Raw genomic sequence first — 23,502 nt, forward strand, 5'->3', positions numbered from 1 at the left:
CTTATCGGAGTTTTTAAACACGGTGAGTGAAAACTGAGGTAGGCAGAGTCTTATTCGACGTGCAGTGTGATTCAAGTAGTTCTCAGTTTATTGATTTCCACTCATACCTTTATTCCAATAACACCTATGCTATCATATATTATACACACACATGCACACGCGCGCACACACAATATAAAGCATACACTACTAAAATGCGTTTGTCACTACATGGCCTCATGAAAAGAGCAGCATGTGTGACCTGCTCCTCCTGGGCTTAAGTCTCACATAACTCCCCTCTCAGGAAGAGTCCTTATGTGAAATGTGTTTTATGTGTGTTTGTGATCAGTTTTCCCTTTTTCTTTTTAACTGATAATTTATGTTTTCATATATACACATTACAAGATTAGGTAATATGTGTGATAATTTCTAGAAAACCTGCTTACACTGTATCATTTTAATCTATGGTCCCTGTAGTCCAGGAACATCTTCCACCATAAATATGAGAGATGCTTGTATCTATACATATTTCTGTTTTTTAAAAAATCTTTTTTACTTTTATAATTGGCAACCCCTGTAGGTTATGAGAAATATAACACGATCCGAGCAGATCCAGCATTATGCTTCTTGGAGAGAGTGGGGAAACCTGACGAAAAAGCAGTTGCTGCAGAACAGAGAGCGAATGATTACATGGATGGGTACGTGCATCTCAGTCACAAACTCTCCATACAGCTCTGTCAACGGCAGCGTATTCTTTATCACTGATTGTTATCTTAGAGAATGTAGTGATAGAGAGAGAATTGGAGGTTACAATCTAAAAGAGCTAATGACAAGAAAGAGATCTGACCTGCCCCACACCCATTCTTTTGATGAGTTCTTCATTTTTCCATTTTTAATGGTCGTGGCTAGGGACATAGGAGAGAGTAGAAAGCTAAGAATATCACAATTGAAGAATACAATGATGTTCATTACTCCTGTTATAAGGACTTCATCATTTTTCTTACCAAAAGAGAAAAGTAATATACTATGTAAAATGGATAATTCCACATTAAAAAGTGAATTTGGGAATAAGAGTAAATTAAAACTGGCTTTCTTCATACTTACCATTTAATAGCTTTTATGCTATGGCTTGGGTTCTTCTGGGTTAGAGAACAGAGACTTTAATCTGACTTTAAAACACACTAAAACGTCCTTCCAGGAAGAATCCATTTGTTTGTCTCGTCAAGAGAAATTTTAAGTCCAGTATGATTATTATAACACTTGTTGGTATTTTAACAGGGATGTGGAAGATCCGGAATACAAACCTGCCCCAGCTATCTTTAAAGATGATATAGAGGTATGCTTTGGATCATATTTTAAAATCCTCAGTTTTTGCTATTTTACAGTTTCTTTTGTTTGCTTTTTTTTAGTGTTTTTCTTTCATGTATTTTCATTATACATAATGCTATTCTTCAGAATGTTATCTAAGTTAGTGATCAACTTAGTTGACAGGCATCATTCAAAATCTGCCTTCTCTCTCCTTTTGGACAAGCTGGAGGCTTGAATAAAATGAGGCTTGTACACATGCTACACTCACTGGAAGTGAGGAACACAGTGTTCAGGGCAGACTCCCAAAGCAGAATGAGAACTAGACACTAAAAGTATACACAGCAACAGATAGAAACTATACCTACATAAACAGGTTTGAAATAGGGTGGGCGGAGCCTAGAGGAATTCTGAGCTGCTAAAGCAGCAGTCCCCAGCCTTATCAGCACCAGAGACCAGTGCTCCTATGAGAATCTAATGCCTGATGATCAGAGATAGAGCTGAGGTAGTGATGCTAGCGCTGGGGAGCAGCTGCAAATACAGATGAAGCTTTACTCACTCACCCGCTGCTCACCTCCTGCTGTGTGGCCCGCTTCCTAACAGGCCTGGATTGGTACCGGTCCACAGTCCGGGGTTGGGAACTCCTGTGCTAAAGCATAGTTCTAAGTGCTCTATTTATAGTAAATCAAAAAGAATGAGAAAAATTGTGTAAAAATGCAGAAAATAATCTGCGGAGTAGGGGAAATGATATTAAAAGGGTTGAAGAATTTATATACTATTTATCAGAGCATGGGGACAAGACTTAGATGATGGGGTCAGGTAGGGTTTGCTGGTCTGGAGAGCGGCGGCGCTTGGATACTGGTTCCTAGATGACATAAAGAGAGGCAGGTTAGGCCAGTGTGTCAGTGAGAATTGAAATCCTGTAAAAAGTCAGAAGCCTCAAAGGGAAGTTCTTTCTCACACAGCACAGAGAAACAACATGGAAATTTATCTTAGCAGGGACTCTGAGTAGCAGAAAATATTGGTTCTCTGAGAATTCATTACCATAGGCCTGCCTTCTCTTGAGTTTATGATTTGATTCTTTTACTTCATCTGCATGATCCAATAACACTCAAGCCAAAAATGTAATATTAAAAGGTGTTGAGTACTGAAGATACAGCCCTCCATAAAATGAGGTTAAAATCCAAAAATTTAAATTATATGAGGAAAAAAATTTACCATAAGCGAGTGTTACCAAGTACAACAGAGAACAAGATTAGACCTCTAAGAATGTCTGATGACAGATGTATTGAAATGGAAAAGAAGTAAATTTTGAATGATTAAGGACATTAAAAAAAGAACTAGCACAAAATAAGGATATAATTTTACAAGGCTAGCAATACACGAAAAGAATTATATGTAACTTCAGAAGTGGCAAATACAGAAATTGAAATTTAAATCTCAACAAATAGATTATTAAACATTTGGCTGGAGAAGCAAATTAGACATAGTACACGAGAAAAGAAATGATTTAGAAAGAAGATATGAAGAAATTATCCAAAAGGAGCATGATGAATCAGTGTGAGTCAATCAAGAGAGAGCAACCACATCATGATTTTAACAGTGAAAGTTTAACGTAAAGGATTATTGACTATAATGGGGGGGCGCGGTTTGAAGTAATGAGAGGTTGGCTACTAAGAAGCAAACAAACTAAAGCATAAAGAAAAAGCCACTACTCCTAGTGCTGGCACAGAGCCCATCTCCAGTAGGGCAGAGATCCTGGGCTTTTGGGGAGGGTTGTCTTCCTGGAAGTACTCCATTATAAAACCTCCCAAGGCGGAGGTTTCTAGGGAAAGCTGCTGGCCAGCAGGCGCTGGGGAAGCTGCCTGAACTGCAGGAGCTGGCACTGGGGAAGCCGCATGTGCTGTGGTAGCTAGCAGCAGAAGAGCTCACCAGAATGAGGAAGCGAAACCACTTTCCTCCTACAGTGTCTCTCAGACTCCCACTGCTGACAAAACTTAACATCATGCTGGGTGGCTAAGAAAAGGTATTTCAAGAGCTCAGACCCATTTTCTCATGACTAGCAAGAGGCATGAGAAAGGCAGTAAATTTATAGCTGAGAGGTAATAAATCAACCAGCACAAAGAAATATATGAAAAACTTTTTAGAGATAAAGAGAATAGCATGATATTGTATAATATGTGGCAGATGTGTAATAGGCATTCCAGAAGAAGAGACCAGGGGGCATAAGGTAAGGGAGGAGCCCTGTTTTAAAAGAAATCAGCTGAGAATTTTTCTGAATTTGATGTAAGACATGAACCTCAGATTCAAGAAATATGTATGTTGGCAGGATAAATAAAACTAAATCCACCATGAGAAACATCCTGGTGAAACTGCAGATAACCAAACAAAGAGGAGATGTTAAAAGCAACCAGAGGTAAAAGTAAAAGACCCACCTAGAAAGGGATGATAATTCTAACTTTGGCTTTTCTAAAACAAGAATTCAAACTAGTAATCATTGGAAGAAAATCCCCGAAGTTATGATTATGTTAAGTTTACGATAATGTTGGGATACCTAATTGAAGATGCTTTGTTGACAGATAAAATTTAGGTATAAAGCACAAGCAAACTGTTCAAGGTTGGAAAAGGAAAGATCTGAAATTTGTATAATGACCAACTATGAAAATGAATAAATTATGAGCATTGGTATAGTGAACAACAACAACAACAAAATACAGTTTTAAGTAAAACCTGAAGCATATTTACAGTTAGAAGAAGGGTGAAGAAAAAGCAACTGGTCTAAAAGTAATCACAGAATAGAAAATATTTTTATTAATTACTGGTCTAAATGTCAAAGGCAATAGAGAAGTACGAAAGGGTGGCAATTGAGAACAAGAAATTATGATTTTTATTTTTCCTAAATTAATCATTAAAAGTTCTATTGCAAAAAGGTTCTCTATTATAAAGAAGTTTGTGATTCACTTATCTTATTTTGACCCAGTTACCCTGTGACAAATTCCTATTTTCTTTTAAAAGGATGATGTTTCCTCGCCAGGAGATCTTGTTATAGCAGATGGAGGTAATTGAAATTTTTCATTACTTAATATTATTTTAAATTAACATTCTCATGATACCATAAGATCAAAAAACTAAAACATTTTAATCATGTTTCAAATGTATATTAAATTTTTGTTGAAAACAGTCATAATCATCACAGGACATACTAGTTGAGTGAGAATTTAACAATATTTTTAGTTGTTACAAATCTTTATGCAGTGATTTGGTAAGTTATTGTGGAATAGAAACTTTGATGATTTTATGGCTTGATTATTAAGCTTGTCTGTGAGATTTTATCATTAAAGAGTTAATTCAGCAATCCATTCTACTTATTAGTTCTATATGGACGTTAGGAACCATTCTTTATCACTCAGTTTCTACAGAGCTTTTCTGTGCAAGGTCTTCTACTTTTTTTGATATCAAGATAGGAAAATGCTATCACTGAAGTATGCTCATTCCTTCCTCGGAACCAAGGGGAACAGCGCCTCACCGTTCAGTGGTTCAACTAGGAACAAGGGAGTAGTTTTTGCTTAGAGTGAATGATTACCGCCTGACTATGGTATACGTAATATGCGACTATGGAAATAAAGAGTTAGATCCTTGCATTGTATTTGGTGTATAAAATTTTAGAAGTTATAGCATGGTCATATTGAATTTTTAAAAATATATATTCCTCCCTAAGGACTTTTAAAATGTTTTCTAATTAAATTGAGATAAATTCAATACAGAACACATCACTTAGCTGAGTTTACAGTATTGTTTTTCATTGATTCCAGTTTGACTTTTATTTAAGTTAAGGCATTGAGTATTCTCTAGCAGCTAAGATACATTAGATCTGGAAATGCAAGAGTTGTATTTTCTGTGCATGTGAAGTTGTCTTTAAATATGTAACATTGTGGTTCCCTGTGACCTACTTAGTCTGAATTGCTCTTAAAGTTTGTTGTAATGTTTTTAGAGCTGTACTTAAAAGTTTTTATGAAGAGAAATTTGGTTTGTTTTTTACATAATCAGATTGAAAAAAAAAATTTTAAGTAGGGAAATTTTGCTGCTGTTGTAAGCTTCATCACAGTATGTTTAGTTTTTTTTTTTTTTTCAATTGACATGAGTTTCTTTAAATATAGATGGTCAGCTGATGGAAGGTGATAAAGTTTATTGGCCTACTCAGTCAGCTTTAACCACACGTTTGAGGCGTCTGATCACTGCATATCAGCGTACTAATAAAAACAGACAAATCCAGCAGATACAACCTACTTTCTCGGTGCCTGCCAGTGTGATGCAGCCTCTTTATGAAGAAGCCACTCTTAACCCTAAAATGGCAGCCAAGATAGAAAGACAGCAGAGGTAAGACAACAGCACTGAAATTTTAATGCATAGTATCTAAATATACTTGTTCATTCAGAATACTATTGAGATTTAATGACTTCGTGAAAAACATGCATAGGCAAAGACCTTGTTCAAAATAAAATGCTTTATGCACATGTGCATAAATACATACACATACACAGAAATACGGTAAAACTAATAAAGGTTATTGCTTTTTATAGTTAGTAGCCATCCTTCATATTTAGTCTTTCTTTTGTCATGTTTATGAACAGTGAGGTATGAAAAGAATGAAGGTGCAGAGCAAACTCAGTAATTAAATCATCGATGAAACATGTATGAATTACATGAAATAAATGCCATTCTGTTTTATTTTACTTCGTGACATTTATGAAATGTAAGACTGTATTAAAGACAGGTTCATCTATGCTTTATACATAGGTTGAATGCTTGGAACTCCTGTGTCACAGGGGAACAAATAGTAGTTAGAATAAGATCTTACAAGAGACCTTGTTAAGAAAACAGGGAAGCTGCTCTTATCCCGAAAGCTTTAACTTGAAAAGGGCAGAGCACAAGGGAAAAGAATAGGACTGTGTGGCAGTAACTTGGCCTCCTTGTCAAACCCGGGTCCTTGATTGTTCTCTGGAGAATTAACCATCGTTCTGTTTCATTTGCAGCACATTCATTGCTTCCAGAATTTACTTAGTCTGAAAGTTAAAATTTTAGCTGTCTTAGACATAAGCTTCAAATACCGGTACCCCTGCACTGAAACGGATAACTGTTTCCGTTATCTGTCATAGCATAACAACCCACTCCAAAACATAGTGACCTATAATAACATCAGTTTTTTTATTTCTCACAGTTAAGTGGGTTGATCAGGTAGCTCTGCTTCCCGTGGCATTGGCCAGAAGGTCCAAAGTGACCTCATCCCCATGGCTGCCAGATGGAAGCTTAGATTCTAACAGAGAGCGTTCCTAGTGGCAGAAGCCAAACTGCAGACTTCTTAAGTCCCAGACGCAGCAGTTCCAGAGTGTCACTTCTGCCACCTGCTGTTGGTCACAGAAAGTCACAGGTCAGCCAAGATTTCAGGGAAGGTGAATAAATTTTGCACCTCTCAGTGGGAGAGTGGCAAAGAATTTGTGGCCATCTTACCACATACATTTCCCCTCAGTCTGTAGGATCTGGGATAATCTTCTTAAAATACTAGTATTATAATGATATTCAATGGTTCTTTACTTAGTATAAGTATAATGTCTAAATTCTTAAGCCTCAGTTCAAGAGTATCTTGAATTTAGGCTTAAGCCTGCATTTCTAATATTATCCACTACTATTCTTTCTGCCAGAATGTTCTACATATTCTTGGCTGAATCTGCTGGCTTATGTTGTTTCTATCACCTGGAATAATATCCTTCTTCCTACTCTAGTCCATTCCTAGTCTGTCCTTCAGAGCTCAACACGTGTCCGAAGCTTTACTGATTTGTTCTCAACCAGTCTAGCTCACAGTATATAGCATTTAATCTAAATGAATTACTCATTTGTTATGATAACATAAGATCGTAATGACATTAATCTTTTCCTTTGTGTGTCTTGTATTTCTGCCTAAATTGTAAATTCTTTGGAGGTGGACACTGTGACAGTTTTATTTTGTGACTCTCGTAGTCAAATTTCAATTCATCTTTTCTTTTTCATTCCTGTTGTTAATATTCAGGTGCAAAGTTCATGTGACTTGGTTGGTATCCCAGCCTGACTATTTTTACATCATCATTACATTAATCTTCTTAATGTATCAGTATAATAAAAATCACCTGTTAATGTTTTTCAGAGGTCTTTCTCATATGCCTTTTCTTAGTTACATAATAATCCTGTGGGTTAAACAGGGAAAAGTTTCTACAAACAGACTGTGTGTGGAAATTTATGGTTTGTGAGTTACATATTACCCACTTGAAGTATCTTTAGGAATTTTTAACTGAATAGAGAATATTTTTAGCCAGGCTTTTAGAGCAGTTCATCATCTGATCCCAGTATGAGCCATCTCCTTGTTGATCTGAAATACTTACCATCCTGCAGTAATGTAGATTACTTCCTGTTTGCTTATTCTGTGCCTTCTTCCTGGCATTTCCTCCATAATCTTACCCTTATTCCATCTTAAATGCTACTTTGATGCCTTTCTTTCTTGATCACTCAATTCTGAACTAATCCTTTCATCTTCTGTGCTCTCCTAAAATTCTTGGTTTTATAACATAAAATTGAAAATACTACATTGTACTATACATATTAATGAAATGTTTTATTTTTTTCCTTGAAGTTAGGGTCATCGTGTCTTATATAATCTTAAATCCCATGCATATTTTTCACATACTAAGTGTGCAAAAACTATTGTGTGATGGAAAATAAGTATTGTAAGATGGATGAATCAACTAGCATTTTAAAACATATTTATTTACAAGTCAATAGCCCTTAATTCAATCCTTTGACTTGTTAGGTACTTGAAGTGTTTTAAATGTTTATTATAGTCATTATATTGAGCATTAATATTTATTTCAGTAACCAATGTGGCTTTTTCTTTAATCTGCTTCAAAATAGATGGACAAGAAGAGAAGAAGCTGACTTTTACAGAGTTGTATCTACATTTGGAGTTGTATTTGATCCTGACAGAGGCCAGTTTGATTGGACAAAATTTAGAGCCATGGCGAGGCTCCATAAGAAAACCGATGATAGCTTGGAGAAGTATTTGTATGCATTTATGTCTATGTGTCGGAGAGTTTGCCGTCTTCCTTCCAAAGAAGGTATGTATAAACTTTATATTTTTTCTTGTCGATCAGAGAAGCAAAATCACTAAAATTCAGAAATTTTCTACCTTTATTTCAAAACTGTTCAATTCAACATGTCAGCAGTTTTTCAGAATTATAAATTATGCTTAAAGATCCTCTATTTCTTAATCTTATTAAAATGAGATCTAAAGAGAATAAAGGTACATATTGAGTTTTGAGAAGATAGCCAGTGTCTGTATTTAGTAATAGATTTAGAATTGAGGGAGGTGGAAGATAAAAGATAGCATTTGGTAAACAGCACTAACCTATTTTTTTAGTCCATCTCCTAGAAATTCTGCTAGAGGGCTTATTTATTTACCTGAATGACTTTCCAGAGAAGGAGGCCTCCACTAAACACATTTAAAGAGTTTCAACAGGAAAAGTCACCCAGGGCCTTCAAAAAAAAAAGAAAAAGAAAAGGCAGCTAATCAGAGGTGCTAATGCTCAGCTAAGAAACTGTTCTTGGATGAATTTCATGGCTTTTGAGGCCCAGAGAAATAGCTTACCCTGTCAGTAGTTCCTCTCAGTAATGCTGTTATAAGCATCTGTCTTCATTCTTCATTGACTGTGATCAGTCTGACTGCTAACGCTAGTGGCTTCCTACTCCTATTTCATAGTAAAAATACAAGTGGCGTGTAAAAAAGAACTTAGGTTCCATGTGGGTTTGTTTACTTGTTTTAATTTTATTTACTATCAGATTTGTTGTCAGTCCACTGAATAGAGAGTAGCCAATTGCTTGATCACCCAAATATAAGATAATTCAGAGGAAATTTTAGTCTACTTTAAGGTTTATCGTAATACCACAAGCGGATTTAAAATGACAGATAAGGCCAAGTACTGTGTCTTGTATCTGTGGTTGCCAAGAGGCCCTCATTTCTTTATTTTCTTAATTGCATCAGCAACGTAAAGTTACGTGAATAAATTTGTCACTATTGATTGTAGGTTTAACAGAAATATTAAAGGGTTAATTACTAAACAATGATTGAAGAGATAGCTTTTCCTTGTTGGAAATGTGAGTGAAGTTTTCCTTAGATCACTTTCCCAAACTTGCTCTGTCCACAGTGCCCTTAATGTCTGTCATTTTTCACAGTGCCCCAGACCAAAAGCTCTGTTTAATGAATAATGAGGTCCAAACAACTTAATGAGTATGTCGGAACAATCTAGTAATTGTTTCAAAACATAAATTGAAAGAAAAAGATAATATTTTTATTTCTTAAATGACCATATTACTTACTAATGGGGTGTATAGGTAGATGTGTTGTTCACTTTACACCTCCTCACATCTTTGAAACAGAATGGATGCTTTCTTGTTTCCTGTTTCATGCTGATTTTTGCCTGGCCCTTGATTTTTTTCCCCAACTTTTTATTTTGAATAATTTTAGGCTTTTAAGAAAGTTGTGAAAATTTTCATATAAGTAGTTTCCATATATCCTCCACTCTGCCTGTATCTGTTCACAAATATATGACTTCATCTAAAGTAGTATAGCATGTTAAACCTGAACTGTCTAAGCTGGTAGTTCATACAGTGGTTGAAAAATGTCCCTATATTTTCCTCAAATTTTAAGAAAGTCTTTGGTGCCCTTGTAAGTTTGTTGTAATACCCTGAGTCATCTTGGTGCAGTTAGAGATATTGGACTTAAGTTTTTTTTATAGGTATTCGATAATAGTTTTATGTTTATAAGTAAGTTTCAAAGGTTTTCTCTTAAGACACAGAATAGTAAGATCTGGTTCATGAAGAATTTCTCAAAAGCAAATTCCTAATTACATTAGTGTACCTCCAAAATATTCTTAATATTTTACTTACTTTCTGTAGATCCACTGTTATATATTGTATGTTACAAGATTTTAAAAATATATGTATTTCTGCATTTAAAAATATTAAAAATAAATCCTGGAAACTATACAATGCTATTGAATAAAGGTACATTTTAGAAATCGCATTATTTGTTTTAAATCTGTAATGAAGTATTTTTGAGCTTAATGTTTTTGTTCTGTTTCAATGTAGAATTGGTGGATCCAAATATTTTTATTCAGCCGATCACAGAAGAACGTGCTTCTAGGACTTTGTATCGCATTGAACTTCTAAGGAAAGTGCGGGAACAGGCACTCCGACATCCACACTTATTGGAACGCTTGAAGCTGTGCCATCCAAATCCAGACTTACCAGTCTGGTGGGAATGTGGCCCTCATGATAGGGACTTGCTTATTGGAGCAGCTAAACACGGGGTGAGCCGAACAGACTATCACATTCTTCGTGATCCTGAACTCTCATTTATGGCAGCCCAGAGGAACTACAGTCAAAGTAAGATGGCTCATTCAAGGACGTCCACCCCACTTTTACAGCAATATCAAGTAGCACTTTCTGCTTCTCCTCTTACCTCTCTGCCTAGGCTCCTAGATGCCAAAGGTGTTATTCTAGAGGATGTGAAAGTTAAAAGTGAAAACCTTAAAGAGGAGCCTCCATCTTCGGAAGAAGAATCTATGTCTTCTGAGGAAACCAGGACACTAATAAAGTCTGAGCCTGTAAGTCCAAAGAATGGTGTGTTACCACAGGCTCCTGGAGACCAGAAATCCGGTGGGAAAGGTGAGGCTGACAGGCGCATGGTTGCAGCCAGAACAGAGCCCCTAACTCCAAACCCAGCCTCTAAGAAGCAGCGGGTCCGCAAAAGGGGATCAGAATCTAGTTCCGACTCGGACTCCGACTCCGAGAGATCGTCCTGCTCATCCAGGTCATCTTCTTCCTCGTCTTCCTCCTCTTCCTGCTCCCACTCGAGGTCGGGCTCTAGTTCCTCCTCCTCCTCTTCTTGTTCTTCAGCGTCCTCCTCCTCCTCCTCATCCTCATCCTCCTCCTCATCCTCCTCTTCATCTTCATCGGAAGAAAGCGACAGCGAAGAAGAGGAAGCCCAAAAGCGAGGTATATGCATGACATGTTTTTGCAATTTTAAGGCATCATTTCAAGGACAAAGGATTGATTCAGATAACTTAACCGTGTTTGAATTGTTAGCTTAAATTTTATAGGCACAGATTTTGTTAGGGAAGCACTATTGAACAAGAAACTAGAATTATTGGCGCACACTTTCTGTCCAATATTCAAGGCATTGCAAAACAGCTTAGAAGAATTAGCGATTTTATATGATAATTTTATTTCTTTGTGATTGCCTTAAATTTAGCATTATATTTTTCTTGGAAAAAGTTGATTAGCGACCAAATGAAAATTAATACTGTATTACAGCCACCCGAGTTCTTAGGTCAAGCAGTTAGACCAGTAAGAGCATCATAGGCCCTGCTTGGCAGCTATCTATTCAGAAAGAGAAAGGAAACAAACTACAGCTTGTCAGTAGTGAAGCGTTAGGCAGCCCTTTTCCACAGGTGTCCTTGCAGAAGTCCGGTTCAGTTGCAAGTAAATCAGTTGACATCGACTGGGCTCACTGTCCACTCTGGCTTACAGATCCGCCACACCTCACAAGAGCCAGAATCTACAACAGTTCCATAGGCATGACTTTCAGCGTTGCCACAGGGAACGTGCTTAGTTTGTAAGAGTCCTCTACATTGACAGTTGTGGTATCCTGATCACATATTTGTGATCTTCCCAGTCCAGAGGCGCCTGTCAACCGGCTTACCTGTTTCAGAGAAGCAGACCTAGGGAATTAACTGAGGGTCATATTTTATGCATAAAAGGAGGTTTTATTAACCTGTTGTCCTCAAACTCTTTAATGCCACTTAATTTTGCTTTTGTGCTAATTTTAAAAAGAATGAGTACTTTATTGTAGGTGAATTTTTCTTTTTTTTACCATTTGTTTTTATTTCTGACCTTTTCAAGTATATCTGAATAGTTATCTAAGATTCGAGAAGTATATGTAAAATTGTTTTATGCAGTCTTTTTAAAACAGTCGTAATCATTCTTAGCAGAAGGTGCCCCTCACATGAAAGCCTATGATGAAGAGAGTGTCGCATCACTGAGCACCACCCAGGATGAGACCCAGGACAGTTTCCAGATGAACAATGGGACACCGGAGTCTGCTTACTTATTACAAGGTGGATACATGCTGGCAGCTTCATACTGGCCAAAGGTAAATGAACAATTTCTTGCTGAAATAAGTCATTTTTTATATTGCTTTAATGATAAATATTGTTATTAGGTCACTGTAAAATATGTAGGATAACATTTTGGTATTAGCATTAAAAGTATCAATTATTATCAAGTAAATTAGGTCCAGATAAATGTGTGTGCTTCTCAGCATAACCTTAGAATGTTTAGAATGAAAGATGATGTTATGTTCATGTACAGGTTAATATTCAAGTGCTTTATGAAATTCATGCCTTCAACTGAGTCTCTTTGAAGAAATTTACTATAGGCAGTTGTGACCCAGGGGAAAAAAATTATTAAAGTACATGTGCATTTAGTGGTAGCAGTTCAAATTAGATGAATACAGTTCTTCCATTATGTGGCTAGACTAGGTTCGAGAATACTTGCCTTTAGGAGTGAGACTGGGAAATGGGGGAGTAGAGAACTCTGTACTCTTTTATAGACTCCTGAGTTGTTTGAATTTTTTAAAAGAAACCTGTATTTTGTAATTATAAAAACAAAAATGTAGAAAAGTATCTTTATAATATATTTAACTTCACCAATGGGAATTTGTACTTGTAGAATGTCTTACAGAATTGTGTGTGTGAGAATACATATGCATACCAAGTACGCATATAGCTGGGTTAAATCCGTCAAGGCTCAGAGCCATTTGATCTCCAAAGGCCTGGCCGAATAATTAAAATTATACTTTGATGTTGCATGCTTTTACAGGATCGTGTGATGATCAACCGATTGGATAGTATTTGTCAAACGGTTCTGAAAGGGAAGTGGCCTTCAGCTAGAAGAAGTTATGATGCCAACACGGTGGCTTCTTTCTATACCACAAAGCTGTTGGACAGCCCTGGCGCAGCTGCAGAGCACAGCGAGCCCAGTGTGCCCACTCCGCCAGGCGCCGGCCTTAAAGAAGAGCACGATCAGTCAACACAGATGTCAAAGGTGAAGAAGCATGTACGAGAAAAGGAGTTTACAGTGAAAATCAAAGACGTATGTTTATTTTTATTGCCCTGGGACCTGATTGCGATTGCGGTGTGCAGCATGCTTTTCCTGCAGATGGCTGCCTGCTCTTACTCTTACTTCCTTCACATACTTGTTTTCTGGTACTGGGATTGATTTTCTTTTGATATCCAAGTTATTTAACTGAGTGTTCTACTAAAGGGATCGTCATTAAATATGTTTCTCTACCTATATTTCTGAAAATAGTCCTTCTGCTGATCAAGATGCTTTCTTAAACAGTCTGACAATTTCTAATCGTTGTGGTTCTTTTCCATAATATTTGAATGGTGTGTCACTGCACTTTCCGTTTTAAGTATTTAGCATGGCCTGTTATCAGTATCCTCTCATTTTTCCATACTTTTGAAGCTAAATTGATTACTCAGTGTCTTAAATAAAAGTAATGTTTTCTAAAACATCAAGTGACTAATGTACATAGGGATGTATTTCAGAGCTAAAAGTGTTACAGTATACTTGGTCATGTGAAAAACTTGGTTTTGCTCATAAAAGTATATATAGTACATGGTTTCTTTTTTTTTTCACTTGAGATAGAAATTTTAATATGCATTGATTAAATATTTTCAGTTTATTATGAGCAAAAGAGAACTTGATTAATATTTCAAGGTTTTTACTTCACTTTTTCTAAGAAAAAATTTAATATCCAACAGCGAGATTTTTTAAAATTCTTTCTTTCTTAATAATGGTGTTTGTTTCACAGGAAGGTGGTTTGAAGTTGACATTTCAGAAGCAAGGGCTTGCTCAGAAAAGGCTGTTTGACAGTGAAGATTGCACCCTGGGACAGCAGCAGTACCTCACTCGACTGCGGGAGCTTCAGAGTGCGTCAGAGACCAGCCTTGCCAGTTTCCCAAAATCTGTGCCCGTGTCAGGTGAATTATGCTAGTAGTAATTGCCTTAGCATGACATATTTCCTATCATTTCCAAAACCTCTTTTATTTATTCTTTTAATAAAAATTCCTCAGTCTTTTAATGGTGGAACATCTCTTAAATCTGTAATCAATATAATTTTTGATATAAATAAATATTGGTACTTTTAATATGACATGTTAAATTGTAGAGGGCAGTTTAGTTTGGGGAGCTTATGTATTTGGTACAAATATCATTTTATCAAGTAGCTTTGTACAGATAAATTTTAAATAGCATTTCAATATAAAAACAAATTATAAACTTAAAGATGAACACGTAAAGTACAAATTAATGGTCATTGGTAAAAGTTAAATTGAGACATTTTAAAAATCCAATATAGTTCAGATATCTATAGGATACAGGGATGGTTGATGACAAATCCCTGAAAGGTATCTTTCACTCTCATGGAATACTTAAAGAAACTAAAGTTATTACTGGAGAAGTATTTGTGTAACATCAGATCCTGCTTAGGAAAGGTGACTCTAGATTACGGGCAACATTGGAAGCTGAGCTCTGGGGAGCGATTGGAGTTTAGTGGTCATGAAGGAGTGGGGTTGTGATGCAAGGCCTTTCGTTCATATTGGAAAAGGAAACATGAAAAGTTCTAACAAAATAGAATAGTATTTTTAAAAGTGATACTTGAAAAAAGTCTATTATTGCAGCTTAAATATACTATACTGAAAGAATTTTCCAAATCATATAATAGTCTCTTAATCTGATTATAACAAAATTCACTATGGACATAATGGAAGCTTTTCTCTTTATAATGTATCACATTCCTATGTGCTTTTATATGCAAAAATGATTTTTAATCATTGTAATTAGTTATTTCTTACCATAGGAATTTTGAAACTGAGATATAGGAAGGTAAGTGACTAAAATAAGGTTCCACAGCAAGCCAACGGGCATTGTGTTTTTCAGGGTTAGACAGGACTTGCTCAAAAAATTCTTGAATAATTGAAAATGCATTTCTAACTATAGCTGAGAACCATTTTAAACAAAGATTCTACCCTTAATAACATTTTCTTTAAATAAGAGAGATCTAGATTGTGCAGAGAACAGGAACTGTGTCTTACTCATCTTTGAACCATCATAGTACCTCATACATAGCTATTTCATAATGAGTGAGTGCATGGAACTGTTTTATTCACACCTCTTACAAACTTTTTATTTTATTGAGTGCCTACTGAAATGAGGAATGAGAAAGTCGGTTTCATTTGCCAACTAAACAGTGGTGATCTTAAAGAAAATACCTTAGGTAGGCTGGGCCAGGAGGGACTATGGGACATCGAAGAATGAGTTTATTGTGATAAAGAGGAACACAATAAGAAAAACTTTTTAAAAGTTTTAGAAGTCGTGAAAAGGCCGAAAGAAGTTTATTTTTCTTTATAATTAATAAATAATAAAACTTACTTATTAAAGAAAGGGGAAAGGTTTATTTTGTACCTGCGAAAGGCTTACTTTTCCCTCTGAAAAGGGGAAGGAAGAGAAGATGTGTGACTATTTCAGGGAAAAATTGATGAAGTCAAAAGTTGAAAGAGGCTTAGGTTACAATTCTCCAAGTTTTTAAATGAGAAATGGGTGTGGTATTTTTAGTCTTAAGAATTGCTTGATTTAGGATATGTAAACTAGAACTAACACTTCCATATATTTAGAAAAGTGATTACTTTTAATTTAAGAACTAGATTTTTATCACTTTTGCATTTTATTCGATTAGGTACTTCCATTCAATCAACTCTTGGTGCCAATGGAATTATATTAGACAACCAGCCTGTAGTCAAAAAAAGGCGGGGAAGGAGGAAGAATGTGGAAGGTGTTGACATCCTCTTTTTTAACAGAAATAAACCACCTAATCATGTAAGTAAAGTAATGTCTAAAAAATACTGATCCTTGAGTCCAAAATTTTATCCTAATAAATATATGTATTGCTGTTTTGTGAATGTTTTGTAGAATAATAGCTAGGAAATTAGAAGTACACTACATTATTTTAGATTGGCCCTTAAATGAATTCAGCATTGGCCAAGATTCATAAAAATCTTAGATTTGAAAGATTTAATAGACTTTTAAACAATTTATTTTTTTTCTTCTTCAAAAAGAATTCATTCTTTGGAACAACATTAGAATGATAAAGCATGGAAATAACATTTTCATTTGGTGTTTTCTACAGGTTAACTTGGGCTTAACCACCTCACAGATTTCTACAGGGATAAATCCAGCACTGTCTTATCCTCAACCTCAAGGAATTCCTGATACGGAAAGTCCAGTTCCTGTTATTCACCTTAAAGATGGGACCAGACTTGCAGGCGATGATGCACCAAAGAGAAAGGATTTGGAAAAATGGCTTAAGGAGCACCCAGGTTATGTGGAAGATTTAGGAGCTTTTATTCCTGTACGTGATGACTTTGAAATCTTGCTATATTTCATTTCTATGATTTATCAAACTCATAATGATGAAGCATAAATTCTCACCCACATAAATTAAATATGTGTTCTGCCCAAGACTTAGGGAAATTAACAGAAAAAAATAATTACCATCTTTCCTATGATACAGTACAATGTCATTTTCAGTTTTTCATTTTGCATTCAATAAGTATTTAACAATAAAATCACCTTCGATATACAGAGTACTATGTTAGGCCCAGTGCAGGTTGCAGAAATATTAGACTTCCAATCCTTTCTCTCAAGGAGTTGTTTTAAAATAATAATAATGGTCGGAGTAAACATTTGTTGAGACCGCACTGTGCGCCTCAGCACTTAACATGCGTTGTCTCATAGCAGCTTTATCAGAATAGCATCGTCGTAGTATTTTATAGGTAAAGAGATTGAACACTGAAATTTTAAGTAAACGGTCCAGTGCCACATAGCTATAAGTTTAAATCCAGTGTCCAAACTACTCCTAAGCTCTTCTTCATGGTAGAAGAATATAGCTTCTGTGTCTAATATAATTAATATATTATATTAATCAAAGATGAGAATCATTATATTTCATTTGCATTTTTCTTATCCTCTGAAATACACACTACTCATTATCTAATGGGCATTTGGCTTTCTTACTCATAGAAATCTATTAATTTCATTTTGTAATACTTTATTATCAGATGCTTATGTATCAAATTTTGTGGCCGTCTCCCTTGATAGGACTGTGTACTTTGTAAGGTAAAAGAGTAAAGTGTACCCTCTGTACAGTGATGTTCGGCCTGTTCCCACTGCCTCCATTGTGAAAATTGAATGGATAATACAATGAAGCTGTCCACTACCCTGTGAGCTTTTTAAGGACTGTGTCCTCTTCACCTTTGGATCCCCGGCACGAAGCAAATTATTCTTGATATAGAGAATAGTATCTAGCTTCCTGTAAATATTTATTGAGTCAATGATTAAAAAATGAAAATCTCTAAAGACTAAAAGGTGCTATATAAAGTTAAAGTGATTATTACTTTATTAAAAGAAAAAAATTACCTTTTTATTTTTTTTTTCACGAAAAGGAAATATAAGCTCCAGTCCCTCAAATGAGACCATCTGTAGTATATATTTTAATTGTATCTGTAATATGTATTAGTTCAGTATTTTACATTGCTATTATCACCATGAAATAACCTAGTAACCCAAAACAGTAACCCTCCGTCTTAGCTTTTGAATGCCTTTCATATTCCTAGTTTTCTCAAAGGGTGCCGCAAATTCTTAAACTTATTTAATTCTTTTTGATTAAAAAAAAAAAAAAAAAAGGCAAATCTCTTTTAATTTTGAGGAGAGGAATTTTCACAAATCTGATGGGCAACCATAGAATGAACATTTCAATTCTAAACCTGAGAATTGTTAATTCAACACTATAACTTCTTAACATGTCAGAAAATAATGTTCATTTATTCAGTCAGTAAGACCTTAGAAAAGATAAAACAGTGAAAAATTTCATGGCGCTTACCTGTCTAAAGGATTCTCTTACCTTTCTCTTACCACTGCAAATAAATCTTTATTAATTTTTTTAACTTAAAGCTATTTATTATTTTTACTGCAAATAAATCTCATATCATAATGTTTTATATAACTTAAGATTTTAAAAAGCATTTATTGCAATAAAGAATATGAAATAATAGTTTAATTTCCCAAGGATACTTTACATTAATGATTTTTTTGGATCTCATATTCTATTGTGATATAACTATTAAAACATGGTTTATATAACAGAAGTATGTATAAAGTGCCCCGGAAGCAGATAAAAGTATAACTACTCTGCCTAGGGAGAGTAAAGTATCTGGGGAAAGATAGAAGAAAATAGAGCTGGTGGGTGATGAAAGAATTAGTAGGCCTTTGACCATGTTATCAAAAATGGAGGATATCCTAGGCATTATAAAACAATTATGAAGAGCATTTAAAAAGGATAAAATTGTAAAGCATATTCAGAAAACAGTTACTAGTCTGATATTCCAAATTATGTAAGGGAATGCGTCAGTCGATAGTAACTGGATAGAAAGGGTTGAATTAGATCCCAGATGTGATGGGGCTGGTGTGCCATGCTGAGGAGTTTGAACATTAGTCTCTTGGCGTGTTCTGGTTGGTTGGAAATAGGTACAGACCTCAAGCCTTCCTTTGTTAATAGTTGTAGAGGTAAGAAGCATGGTTTCTATGGAAAGAGTTGTTATTGCCAGCCATAGCCACTTGTTGGCTGCATGTCCTTGTGGAGGGTAATCTCCCCATGCCTGGGTTCCCATTTATACCAGAAGAACAGTATCTGTGAGTATTGTGTGGATTACGTGAGAAGGTATAATAAAGTCTATCAGTGAGGTAAAGAGAAATTGGAAGTCACTCGTACATGTGTGAATGAATTGTCTCATAGCCCAGTGAAAATCTGATGTTGCTGGTGAAATTTATCAGTAGAAGAACTAAACTATACAATTTTGTGCAAGCTGCTCCAGCATTATTGGTTATTCTTTCCAGTAGCACTGTAGGAGTATAGTGGTCTTTTAGGTCATTCGAAGAAGGTACTAGAAGTGTCATTTCTGGAGCCTACTTTTCTATAGAGCGATAAATTTGGTCATCATGATGGCCTTGAAAAATGTTTAAATTTATAATTTGAGGAAAAGATTCATGCAATAATACTTTAAGTCTTATTTAATATTTTTATTATATTAAATATAAAAATATAATTTAAATATTTTCGAAGTTTAACTAATATCAATTTTTCAGTATGCCATTGAATATATGTGCTGTGATATATATGCTATATATCTTCAATAAAGGATTAAGTTACTTTAATCAAGTCACTTGTATTATTTGTACAAGTCAAGATTTTAAAGCTATTTCTATGTCTATTTATTTTAGAGAATGCAGCTCCATGAGGGGAGGCCCAAACAAAAAAGGCATCGTTGCAGAAACCCCAATAAACTAGATGTTAATAGTCTTACTGGAGAAGAACGTGTTCAGTTGATTAACAGAAGAAATGCCAGAAAGGTATCCATATATTTGTTGTCCTTTTATATTGGTTCAATTTTAAGAGATCTCTAAACCTAGCAGATTTGTGGGAAAAGATATTTACTATAATTTTATGCAGTCTAATTTCAAATCCCATATCTTTGGCTAAGCTATTAAATGAAATGACCAAGTCACTTTACACAGCTGTGCCTAAGTAGTGGCACCGCATCTGTGGCAGTGGTTCTCAACAGGGGGCAGTTTTGTCCTCTAGGGAACATTTGGCAATGTCTGGATAGATTTTTGATAACCATGCTCAAGAGCAGGGAGGTGGGTGGTGGGCGGGGAAGGACGCTACTGGTACCCAGTGGGTAGAAGCTAGGGATGCTGCTAAATTTTTATAGCATGTGGGACAGACACCCACAACATGCACCCAAAGTGTCTGTAGTGCAGAGGCTGAGAAACCCTGATGAAAGGGGACAACATTCTCATCATAGCCATCATCGATTTATATATTTATTACTGTAATTTTCCTTCAGATGGCCGTAAAGTGTCTTGTTTACCAAAATCGGCATATTATGTAATTTTCTGATACATGGAAATAAAATGTCTTTAAGATACCTACCTAACAGGCTAATATTGGAAGAAAAGTACTTTTTAAAGTTACAGTTTTAATATAGTTGTGTATCAACTCATTAAAATTAATATTTAAAATTAATACTAATTTTTGCTCCAATTTTGTTGAGATAGCTTAATCAGCTTTTGTTGGTACTTTAAAGTGATGTCATAGATGTATTAGAGAAAGAACCACGTGACATTTTAGAAATGGTTGACTTAATTTTGTTAAAAATAGCTTCATCTTCTAACAAAAATTACAATTACTAGATATGACAAAGTTTGTTTTAGCATATTTTAAGAAAATGGAAAATTTTCGTATTTTTACTTGTTAGGTTTAATAATAAATACTCTAAATTTTATTTTTAATGTGATAACCTGATAAGGGGCCTGTTCATTTTCTTTAATTTGTACAGTTCTTTATTGTCCTGAGTCTCTTGAGTACAGACTTCAGGATTCATGAGTCATCAAGGCAAAGAATCGACCTGCTAAATCCCCCATAAACCACCTAGAGGGCCTCTAGTTTAAACTGGAGTTTAATTAGAGGGTAATGAAAAAGAGAAGGGAACAGAAACTACAGAGACTAAGTTAAAGATGATGGGAAATACTATATAAGAATACTAATAGATGTATTATAACCAGCCATAATTAAAACCCATCTGTATCCTATCATCAAGACATATTATGTATTCATTGAAAGAGATTTGGAAGAAGAAATTACTCAAGAAATATGTTTAGACTCCAAAGGAACATTAAATTGGTAGGTCCAAATCATTTAAATTTAAATCATTTGAATTGGAAAATGTTTTGTTTTGATTTCATACTAATTATTATACATAGTTTCTTCTTAATTTTTTCAAGTGCCTTATGATTAGTTGGTTTATATCACTTTTCACACACAAAGGATAGGTACCTTTTTATACTTTTAGGGTGTCAATTTGCATAATAGATAAGAGCATGAGTTTTTCTGACCTGAATTTGAAAGGTGACCCTAACACTTGTTAGCTAGCTTTGGGCAACATATAACTTCTCTGAGGCTTAGTTATTACTTCATTTGAAAAATAGAAATAATACTATCTCAAAAGTGCATAGTAAGAACTAAAATAAATCACATACCTAAAGTCCTTAGCACAGTGCTCTACATATAATAATAGTAACATATATTATGTGACAGAGACCGTATGCAAAGGCACTTGAATCATCTTAGTTTATCTTCATAAAACTCTACGGGGGGGGAAGTATTGTTAATTCCATTTTTGAGATTAGAAAACTTAGGCTCAGAGAGATTTACTGGTTTGCTCAGGTTTCCTTAGCTGTTAAGTCTTAACTCCAAAGGGATACTTTTAACTAGGCTCTACTGCCTATACAGCATAGTAGGTACACAGTAAATGGTAGTTTTTTATTTTACTATTCTAGGTACCCCAATTAAAATATTAAAATTTAGCATTATCACATGTTTATATAGTATTCTAATAGTCCTTATTTGTTGTGGTAGTCTTTTTTAAATAATAAAGATTGTCAGAGGAGATTCAAAGAATACATGTTTTAAAGAATAAACTCTGAATAAAAGCAAGACATGTCTCCATGTATAATAGTGTTTTTACATGCGTGACAACCTGCTTTTTGTTTACAGGTTGGAGGTGCATTTGCTCCCCCTTTGAAAGATTTATGTAGATTCTTGAAAGAAAATTCAGAGTACGGAGTCGCTCCTGAATGGGGAGATGTTGTTAAACAGTCTGTGAGTATTTCGTAAATGCCAAGTCCAACATCGTTTTAAAATTAACACATCATGTCATTATTTCTTGGATTAAATTTTAAGTTAAGAATCAACAAAATATTGCATGAACATGTGATGGTGCTTTGTAGTCCACAATTTTTATTTTGCATTACATGTTACAAATGACTCAGATGCTTGCTGAGTTAGAAGAATTGGTATGTACTGATTTGTTTTTATTTTAATCTCTGAGATAGTATTTGAACAATGCCACAAAGAAAAATCAAAGATGTGGGAAAAGGAATATATAAAAGGATATTCATCATAGTATAGTAGTAAAAAAATTGGAAAATACTAATGGTCCGGCTTTATGTTGGAAAACTATGCATCTATTTTAAAAATTTATCTTAGAAGAACATCTGCGACAAGGGAGAAAGTTCACAGTATATAAATGGGGTAATAGTTAAACTCTTGGAATAGCGAAGCGTAACCATGTGGTAAATGCTAAATAAATAATAACTGTTATCTCTTCAGGGGTCCAAATGAAAAGGGGAGGTTATAAAACTGTTTAGTATGCTTCTAGTTTTTATTGTAGAAAGAGAGGTAAGGGGAGTTTTAGAATTTATATATGGTTATGTCTGCTTGGTGAAATTACGGATGGATTTTTTATTTGCATTTTTTGTTGTCATGTTTTCTGCAGTGAACCCTAATGTTTTTTAAGAGAATAAGTTGATCAATTCAAACCAAAATTTAAGAACAGTCCTATGAGAATCTTTTAAGCCACTGTCAAGAGCTGAACTGTCACAAATGGTAGCCACAGGCATGAGTGGCTACTGAGCACATGACATGTGGCCAGTCTGAATCAAGCATTGTGAGAGGAAAACACTGGCCTCGGATTTTGAAGACTTAGTTTGGAAAAAGAATGTAAAATCTCAGTTATTTTCATAGATTACATATTGAACTGATAATATTTTGCTTATATTCTGTTAAATAGAATATATTACTAAAGTTAATGTCTACTTCTATTTTACCTTTTTTAATGTGCCTACTGGAAAATTTTAAATTACATATGTAGCTTACGTTATGTTTCTGTTGGACAATGCTGGTCTAAAGGTTCTAAACCCTTACAGCTTCTACTTTTGAGCCCAAGAAAATCACAGGAAAATAGCATGGTTTGTTTTCCATTTTCCTGGACTTGAGGCTTCTCAGTCCGAAGGTGCCACTGCTATTCCGAGCCAGGTGATTCGCACCCATCCCCGCCCCCGCCCCCGCCCCCAGCTGTCCTGTATCTTTTCGGCTTGGCCGTATCCCTTATTTCG

General features: G+C 35.1%; 1 protein-coding gene across 1 annotated transcript in view; it reads left to right on the top strand.

Moving 5' to 3' along the window:
- Positions 1-23,502, top strand: part of CHD9 (chromodomain helicase DNA binding protein 9) — a 118,022-nt gene that overhangs the window by 90,283 nt on the left and 4,237 nt on the right. Inside the window, 14 exon segments of the mRNA XM_015586934.2 lie at positions 1-22; positions 560-677; positions 1,258-1,315; positions 4,300-4,342; positions 5,442-5,661; positions 8,224-8,426; positions 10,456-11,364; positions 12,360-12,520; positions 13,249-13,521; positions 14,246-14,414; positions 16,169-16,308; positions 16,619-16,840; positions 19,768-19,896; positions 22,103-22,207. The exon segment at positions 1-22 is cut by the window's left edge and continues 26 nt beyond it. Coding sequence (XP_015442420.1) covers positions 1-22; positions 560-677; positions 1,258-1,315; positions 4,300-4,342; positions 5,442-5,661; positions 8,224-8,426; positions 10,456-11,364; positions 12,360-12,520; positions 13,249-13,521; positions 14,246-14,414; positions 16,169-16,308; positions 16,619-16,840; positions 19,768-19,896; positions 22,103-22,207 — 2,772 coding nt within the window.

The sequence above is a fragment of the Pteropus alecto genome, unplaced genomic scaffold (genome assembly GCF_000325575.1).
Source record: "Pteropus alecto unplaced genomic scaffold, ASM32557v1 scaffold123, whole genome shotgun sequence".
NCBI classification, from domain to species: domain Eukaryota; kingdom Metazoa; phylum Chordata; class Mammalia; order Chiroptera; family Pteropodidae; genus Pteropus; species Pteropus alecto.